This window comes from Durio zibethinus, chromosome 6 (genome assembly GCF_047325235.1).
Source record: "Durio zibethinus cultivar Kanyao isolate XHJ-2024 chromosome 6, ASM4732523v1, whole genome shotgun sequence".
Taxonomy (NCBI): Eukaryota; Viridiplantae; Streptophyta; class Magnoliopsida; order Malvales; family Malvaceae; genus Durio; species Durio zibethinus.
The window spans coordinates 19,402,055-19,411,472 of NC_143167.1; the positions used below are offsets into that span (position 1 = coordinate 19,402,055).

The 9,418-nt window shown below is 33.0% G+C and overlaps 1 protein-coding gene across 1 annotated transcript; it reads left to right on the top strand.

The window, feature by feature from the left end:
- Positions 1-676: 676 nt before the first annotated feature.
- Positions 677-8,856, top strand: LOC111284725 (putative protein phosphatase 2C 44). The gene is made up of 6 exons (XM_089762238.1): positions 677-816; positions 962-1,229; positions 1,398-1,658; positions 1,802-2,075; positions 2,220-2,377; positions 8,579-8,856. Exons 2-6 carry the CDS (start codon positions 1,158-1,160, stop codon positions 8,714-8,716), a joined length of 903 nt encoding a protein of 300 aa, XP_089618364.1. The 5' UTR covers positions 677-816; positions 962-1,157; the 3' UTR covers positions 8,717-8,856.
- The last annotated feature ends 562 nt before the right edge of the window (positions 8,857-9,418 follow it).

Consider the following 9,418-nt stretch of genomic DNA (forward strand, 5'->3'; position numbering starts at 1 on the left):
ATAAAATAAATTTTAACACTATTTCTGTTCTTAATTTTCATACATAAATTTTATGTGTACAACCCCCTTGAAAATATATATAAGTTGCACATATTACACTAAATGATATTTATTTTAATGGAAGTCACTACCATTAATTTGGTTCGATAATACTGAATCCAAGTGCAAGTTTCCCAAGAGGAGATGAGATGGGGTGGGCTGGGGCTTGGCACAACAGTCACTATCATCGGAAGTTTCAAGGGAAGAGAGGCGGTGGGCTGTGGGCCCTACCTTCACGCGGAATTGGATGTCACTTTTTTATTTATATTTATAAGCTGGAGGACTACAAAGTTTAAAAGAAGAAGCGGCCCATGTTCCCTTATACTAAAAATTTTCTAAAAATATCATCGTTTAATGCTTTTAATAATAATAATAATAATAATAATAACAAAAATAATAAAAATAATCGGATATACTAATAATTTAATTTTTTTTAATTTCATAAATATAATTACAATGATGATTCATATTATTTTAATATATACTAAATTAATAAAAAATAAAATTTAATTTATTTATAAAAATTTTAAAAATTATTATAAGTGTATGATGATGATTCAAAGTTGAATTTCAACTCTCATCCCCATCCTCTCGACCAATCAAGAAAACGACTATTCTTTGCTTTCTTTCTCATTGTGTTTGGAAAAAAAAAGTCAAGGAAATATATATCAATATTGGCTCATACAATACAATATAGAATAATAATAGAACAATCAGCAAAGAAAGCAATTTACGGTTTTGGCTCTGTATTAGAAATTCGTATTTAAAGTTAAGCAGGTATTTCTAATTTTTAATTTTTTTATGAGATGCTCATTCTTCAGTACTCTTTTTCTGATCCTAATTGCTACTGGTAATTACTAGTACTCTACGATTACAAGTAAAGCTTTAACTAATAATAAGTATTATTATTTGTTTTTTACAGTTTTGGTTCGGTTTTATTCATTCCTGAGCTGATAGGAAGGCGGAAAGCTGATAGTAATACCCTTTTCCACTGGCCATTTTATCCTTTCCCTAATTTCTGTTTTCTGGGTATTGGGTAATTTAGCCAAACACAGCACATCAAGGAAAGAAATAAAGAAAGAAACCGGTATTCTATTTTATATGTTGAAGTTGAAGACATGAGCAAACATTCATCAGCTGCAGGTGCCTCCCGCCGTGCTAAAGAAACTGGCTTTTTCAACAAGATCAAGGTCCCTCTTTTTTTTTTTTTTTTCCTCATATGTTTTACTTTTAGTTTTTTTCAATTATTTTGATTTGGATTGACTTGTATGTAATATACATATGAACTTGAAATAGACGTCCATCGGTTTATTTGTTGCATGGTTTCGCAATCCTGTGAATTGATTTTTGGATTGTAGAATGTTACTTGCCTCAAGTCATCCTCATCACACAATGGGCAAGGGGGGAAAGGGAAAAGTAAGTCATCAAGTTACAAAGTGTCCCATGGATTCCACTTAGTCGAAGGTCAATCAGGCCATGATATGGAAGATTATCACGTTGCTGAATTCAGAAAAAAAAGGAATCATACCCTTGGATTGTTTGCAATCTTTGATGGTCACTTGGGGGATCGTGTGCCCACTTATTTGAAAGACAACCTTTTCAACAACATACTCGAAGAGGTATCTTTTCTTTCCATAACTTCCCTTGTCTTCCATGGGATCTTTTCTTACAATCACTTAAATTCACCATCTCGTAGCACCTCCGTGACGATAAATACATGCATAAATATGTTTCTCCTTTATCAAATGTGAATGTGATACAGCCAAATTTCTGGAAAGACCCTGAATCAGCTATAAGGAATGCATACCGCTCCACAGATAAGTTGATATTGGACAACTCTATGCAATTAGGGCCAGGTGGCTCTACTGCTGTAACTGCGATCGTCATTGATGGCAAGGATTTATGGGTAGCAAACATTGGTGACTCAAGAGCAGTTGTGTGTGAGAGGGGCTCTGCCAATCAAATTACAGTTGACCACGAGCCGCATGCTGAACGAAGAAGGATAGAGAAGCGGGGTGGCTTTGTGACTACACTTCTGGTAATATACAATATTATGTTTTTCCATTTATCATTCTCTGCTCCGGGATCATTCCAAATCAATATAATTGGCAGGCTACATCAATCTATATTGATTGTTTAATTACAAAAATATTTTGATAATGAAAATGAGATTCTTATTTCAGGAGATGTGCCCAGGGTTAATGGCCAACTTGCAGTTGCACGGGCTTTTGGAGATCAGAGCCTTAAAGCACATTTAAGCTCAGAACCTGATGTCAGACATGTCCCCATAGACTCTACTATTGACTTTGTAATACTGGCTAGTGATGGATTGTGGAAGGTCAGTTGTTAAATAGGTTATTGTTTATTGCATTTGTTCACTTTAGTTTATTTCTTTGATCTCTATACTGCATCTCCAGTTTTGGCTGGTGCGTGGGGCACCCTAAGGCTTATGTAATTGCACATATGATAAGTTATCTATTGAACAAAAGTGGTGGATGCATATTTAAAATAAAAACCAGGGAATATTGAGGGGTGGTGGACTGCATCCCTGGTTTCAAAAAGAAGAGGAAAATGGTGAAACAAATAAAAGAACCAGAGGAGAAGAATCAATTCCATGATTTCATATTCCCAGAATTTCAATAATTGATGATCCAAAACCTCCTGAAAAATAGGATAGCATAGTTGCCTATAAGCTAAACCTTTTTTTTTTTTTTATGAAAGTACAAGTATAAGAGAAGTTACAATCATAATCAAGTATTACATCCATATATGAGAAATCACTGAATAATCAAACAAACAAACAAACTAGAACATGAGATCCAATATAAAGTTGAACCAAACCATATACCATGGGACTTGATCCTAGGACCTCAGGTTTCTAGGGCCTCATCCTTGCCACCAAGTGAAGGCCTCATTTGCAAGCTAAACCTTAAACCATAATAGAAATACAAAACACTAACAACACCTAAATGCTTTAGTACTTGGAAAATAAGCAATACTCTAGTTAATATAATACATAATCTAAAAGTCCTATATATCTATCTATATAAACATTATAATTAATCCCGCAAAAAGTAGTAAAATTACAAGATAATATGATCAATACTTTAATCCCTCAAGTAACTCTTTTCCATCACACATCACATATACATGACTCTTTTGCCAGTGGTAAAATTTTGATGCATTGATCCTTTGAAAAACCATCTCATAATTTTCCCCAAGAAAGATGAATGTGAGATACTTTCTGCTGACCTTTCTATCTGTATTTCTATATGTTTGAAAAGAAATGTTGAAAGTGCTTTCTGCTCGGTGCATTCTTAGGTAAAGGATCCGAATTTTCTCAAGAATAGGTTATCTCTTTTCTTCTGTTGTTTTTTTTAATTGTACATGTATAGAAAGGGAAATTACTTTTTCTCTTATAGGTTAGGGAAGTTTAGTTGAGATTTGCAAATTTAAATTTTCTATCTCACAGTGTAGAACTGCTAAGGTCTTTCTTTCTTTTTTTTTTTTTTTGTTTTTAAATTTATAGGGTATGAGTGGGAGTTGGGCAATAGAGAGATGGGGAGGAAGAGGGAGAGAGCTCCTCTTGCTGAAATAGCTGATATCTTAATCTGAGTTTTCCTTAATAAAGCTTTTTAATGATCTCAGTTCTGCTCTGTTTTTTTATTTGAACACCAGATTTCAGACAGACCTTACTTATATGTAGTTTAATGCTGAGAGATTTGTTCCTTGAAATCTCCTGTCATACTCATTCATGAATCATTCCTTTTATGTAACTGTTTGAAAAGTTAAATTAAAAATCTGGTCAACGACCTTGCTCTAAGATAATGCTTTCTCATGAGCAACTTTATTATCATTGAAACACAGTGTTGTCTACTAAAAGAACCTCAATAGTGAATAATACAGATGGTAACCTGATAGGACTGAGAAGGACTAGAGAAGTGGGTCATCTTTATTGTTACTTGTCTCCAATTCCAAGACACATTCCTCAACTGCATGCATATGATAGGGCATCCTTATTTGGCTGCTCTCTCTCTCTCTCTCTCTCTCTCTCTCTCTCTCTCTCTCTCTAAACATTGTAGAAGGGATGGAGGGAGATATGCTAAATTCTATAGATGAATGAGCATTTTCATTCTCTAGAATATTAAGAGTTTCTCTATGGACAATTGAATAACTAACCTACTCCAAGTAATAAGTTGCTTAAGTTTGACTTAACAATTTAAATTGTTCCTTCAGCTTAGCATGAACTTAGGTCAGGAGTTCAAATACTAAAGCTTAGCATGTTAATTGCATCAACAATTTGAGACTGGGTGAACTCACTCTCTATCGTCGATTAGATTGTTCTCCATCATTTTTCAGTAAGGCAGATCTCATCATTTAAAACTTTAATATATAGTTTAACTGAAGTCTAATGGAAAAGAGATATCATATTTGTCTCTTGTTGAAAGAATTCTTGCTTTAAACACTTAGCCAAATTTTAATTGGACTATATATACATATTTGATTGGTTTAAATAAGAAACTTCTGCTGTCCTTTATTTTAATTTTTTGAGTTTGACCACTGTTGTATGATCAAGTTCAAACTAGTTTCTTAAGAATCTAATCACATAAATAAATCTGATATGTCTAGAAGTTGTACAAATTCACTTTGTTAAAAAAAAAAGAGAATTAAGGTCCTACCGCAACGGTTAGAACTTTAGATTTTATGTAACTTTAGATTTTATGTTGGAATGATGCAGGAGAATTCTAGAAGTTATCTAATTGTTTATCTTGATATGTATTCCTTTATGTTTATTGTTTCAGTATTGTTATTGGTTAGTAATTATGTTTTTATTTTGTTAAGTGATCATATGACTAGCATTTGATCTCTTAATGAGATTGAATGTTTAGGATTAGATGGGGTTATCCAAGTGCTAGGTTTAAAAGTCTTATAGTTATTGATTAGTAATCATGTTTTTTGTTCTATTAAGTGGTCATGTGACTAGCATGTGATCTCTTAATGAGCTTGAATGGCTAGGCTTTCTGAAATACAGATTCTAAGTATGAAGACTTTATTCTTTACCTTGCAAATCTACCCTCTCAATGTGCTATTGAGGTTTATCCTCGTAAACTCTGGAGGTTTTGGCCAGGATCATGGGTTGTAATCCAAATCCCTTTTTACCTTCTCATTATTGGTTAAAACTAAAAATTTAGTACTAGCGGAAATATTTAGTTCAGTTATTAAGTGTATAATATGTTATAATGGAGTGTACTGTGGTGAAATGAGTTGGTCATATACCACTTTCGTGGTGAGGAGACATAGTGATGGTGACAACAGTGATGTTGGTACTAGAGAGTACACCAGAGGTGGTTATGCTGGTTTGTAATTTTACTAATTATAGTTGTGATGCTGACAATATAAGCAAATAATAACTATTAAGGTGGTGGCTTTGATCGCAGTGGTAATGGTAATTTTAGGGTCTTGCCTTTGACATTTTACATGGTTTGGTTGTGTTTGTGGTGGTGCAATGTCAGCACTGGTTGTTGACATACCAAACCAGAATAAAAGCCATAAATTCTTCATTGTGAGGGGGGAATGATATATATGTAAGTAAATGTAAAAGTAGTTGATAGAATAATTAATATAAACATTATATTTATCATATTGATTGAAAAGAATATTTTTTATTTAAAGGAAATAGAAGATTGTATATTATAATGTTTAGATAAAAAAAGAATTGTATGTTATAATGTTCAGATAAAAAAAATTAAAGAGAATCAAGTTAATAATGGGGTTTAAAACTAAAACATTTACAAATTTATTGTATTAATGTACAAATTTTATAAGGGCAAATTACAATGGGGGACCCAAAGCAGAATATTACACTTTGTGTGCAGAAAAAAAGGGTGTATCATTGAATTTGCAATGGCATTTGGGTGAAGGGCAAGGCCCCTGCCCGTTCCCTTGGATCTGCTCCTAAGAATGAAGGCTAAAAATGGATGAATGTAAAATTGAAGTTGGAACAAGATAACTAGGGTTTAGTGTTGTAGAACCATTAACAGATAAATTTCAATATTATACGGCTGCCTAATGTGACTAAAAGACTTGTACTAGGTTCAGCAGCTTTGATACTAGGCCCCATCTAATGCTACCCATTCAAACTTATTAAGAGATCACATCCTAGTCAATTGATCACAAAATAAAATAAAAACATAATTACTAACCATTCACTAAATTGAAACTATAAACCTAACAAAAATATATCAAAATAATCCATTTAGCTGAATTCTGGAATGCTCTTGCATCAGACGAGTCCATTGATTTGAGAAATATGTGTGCATAATGGTTGTTAAGGTCCTTGATTGCATATCTTGAGAATTTTGTTTTCCTTGTAATGATAAAACTAAAACATAACATAGAAACTTCCTTTGCATCAATAGTAATAAAATTGTAAGGTTTGAAATTTATTATTAATGCCCAAATTACTGCAACAGGGAAATCTTACACAACACATTTGAACCCACAAGGGTTATTCCAGTTGGTAAGATAAAACTAATGGAAAATTTCCTTTGCATCAATAGTAATAAAATTGTAAGTTTTTAAATTTATTATTAACGCCCAAATTACTGCAACTGGGAATTCTTACACAACACATTTGAACCCAAAAGGGTTAATCCAGTTGGTAAGGGAGGAGCCCCCTTCCTTGTCAACTTGGATTAAAATCATGAATGGTCCAGGCCAATGTGGGAGAATGCACCCTTAAAATCGCATGGAAAGGGATTAAGCCCAGACAAAGCATGGGGATACCCTTGACTGTCTTATAAAAAAAAAAAAAAAACACAACACATTGAATACATCAAGGAGAAAGCATGGATCTTAAATCTCTATAATAACCTTGATCCAATGTTTTGATGACCTTTGCATTTTTCCCAAACTTGATATAGCTATTAATCTATAACATCTTTATAATTCATGGCTTATAAGTATTCACATATTAGTCAATATCTTGATACATTTGCCCTTTTATCAATATTTTGTAACCTTACTAATTTGTTATTGTTAATACTTATAGCAAGAACTTAGGCAGATGGTGCATTATGTTTGTTCTCATTAATTGTCTTTTTAGTGTAATTAAGATATTCTTTACTTAAGCTTGACTAGCGATAACTGTTGGTGAATGTGCATTAAGATGTTTTTGATTGATGTTAGGGAATGTTAATATCTATTTGAGAAAAGCTAGATATCCTCAAATTGGTTGTTAATATCCATAAGGTCGTGTTCGATGAATCGTTGATAATTTTGAATTCATTAAAGTTTTGAATTGTCAGTGGTTTAAATTCTTTTAATGCAGTGGTTAACTCATTTTTGCAGACAACTTCATGGAGGATTTTCAATGAAAAGGGATGAAAGTCAATTTGTAACAAAAAAGAAAAAAGAAAAATGTTAAAAAGGATAAATAGAGAAAAGTTACTTATTAGATTAAGTAAATATTATTTCAAAACTATTATCTTAATAGTGTTTTCTTTTTTAACTCTATGTTTCCTCCCCATTTAACACTTATAAGATACAGAATCTCCATTCAATTATATCTCCTTTACCAAAGAAAAAAAAACAATAAAAGAAATTCTAGTGTTTACTTTTAGCTGTATATCAAACCATTTTCATAATATATATTCAGTGTTTAGAAAGGAAAATTATCCTATACACCAGTGGTAGATGTTTAGACTCCACAAACAAGTTTTCATGGTTGCAACATGTTTATTTCGCTATAACTTGGGAAATTAGTAAATTAATGTAATTAATGTTAATTAATAAATGGTACACATGTTGATTATATAAACTTGCCTACGTAGTTTAAAAACTCTACCGAATAGGATAATAATCTATTTTAAATCATAGCATTAAAAATTCTGTACTTAAACTTTTGTAGTGTCTAATTTTTTACTTTATCAAACACAACCTTAACTCTTACTAGATTACAAATCAGTATGCTATGAAAGGGTTGGTTTTCTTCTTTCTTTTTTTATTCAACTCATTGTTCATTACTACTACAAATAGGCTAATTGGTAGAACTTAGGAAGATTTCAGCTGTCGCAGAGGCCTTACTGAATCATTTCTGCTGAAGGGGCTGTTTAAGTGGTTCTCTCAAAAGAACCCTGGGATATCTAATTTATATATCAACTAATCTAGTCATTGATCCTATCATATGTTAAGGAACAATGGTCTGGTAAATAAAATACATTTTGAAAGATGGAATCATTTAACATATATGTGGACTGGTAATAGGGAAATGATTTTCATGTGCATCCATGAACGAAGCCCTGTGGTGGTCTTTTTTATCTGCTCTGCAAAAATTGGTATTATCTTTCTATTCTTGGTTGGTTTTCTAGCCCAGTCTTATTTTAGTGGGAAATGATTTAACAGTGTAAATAAGCATCAATGAAAATAGCATAGAGTTTCTTTAGTTCTATGTTTGCTGTAAGTAGCCGAGGCATGCTACTGTCAGTGTTCTTTCTTGTTACAAGTAATCCAAAAATAACTAGTTTGATTTGGATTGCAGGTAATGAAGAATGAAGATGCAGTTAATTTGGTGAAATCCATGAAGGACCCCCAAGCAGCAGCTAAACGATTAACAAGTGAAGCATTGGCAAGGAAGAGCAAAGATGATATATCATGCATAGTAATTCGTTTTGGCTGATGCTACTAAAGCCAATGCTTTAGTTGGCATTGTTCCTCCTTTACTTTCTGTTGGTTGGTTTGCCATTGGAAAGTGTAAACAGGGGAACTCTTTGAGTTGGAGAGCTTCATTTATGTGGTAGATTTCTTTGTAGGCACAGTGATGTTTGAGCTAGTTGAGGTAGAAGTTTGGTGCATTATTAGTGTTCCTAGGGAGCGGGAGCTTCCTCATTAATCCATGATTATGAACAGGTTTGCATATATATATTTAGATGTCTCGAGGCTTGGTTGCAATTAATGAGGATACTATATCATTACACCTGTGAATGTATTTGAAAAGCTGTTGAAGGGGAACGATTTCACGTCTAAATGTTAAGGAGTAGACTGTGATTTTATAAGCAAGAGTCATCTTTCCACCATTGGTGCCTGCATAACTGTGAGAGTAGGCTTGTGAGTCCCTAGAGAGAGCAAAAGTGAAAGGTAGAACAGAGATTGATTCTAATCAGGCGTGTGTACCATGTGGATAGAAATAAAGTTACGATACAAATATTTACTACCATTCCATGTACGATATAGCATTCCTCCAATTGGCAACGGTTAATGGTCCCTAAACTTGAATGTGACTGAATAGTCTGTCCCGGATGGTGAAGGTGAAGGTGAATTCTAATGCATTAATAACTAGTGAATTGAGTCTCACAGAGAAACCTGCCCAAAATAATAAAGT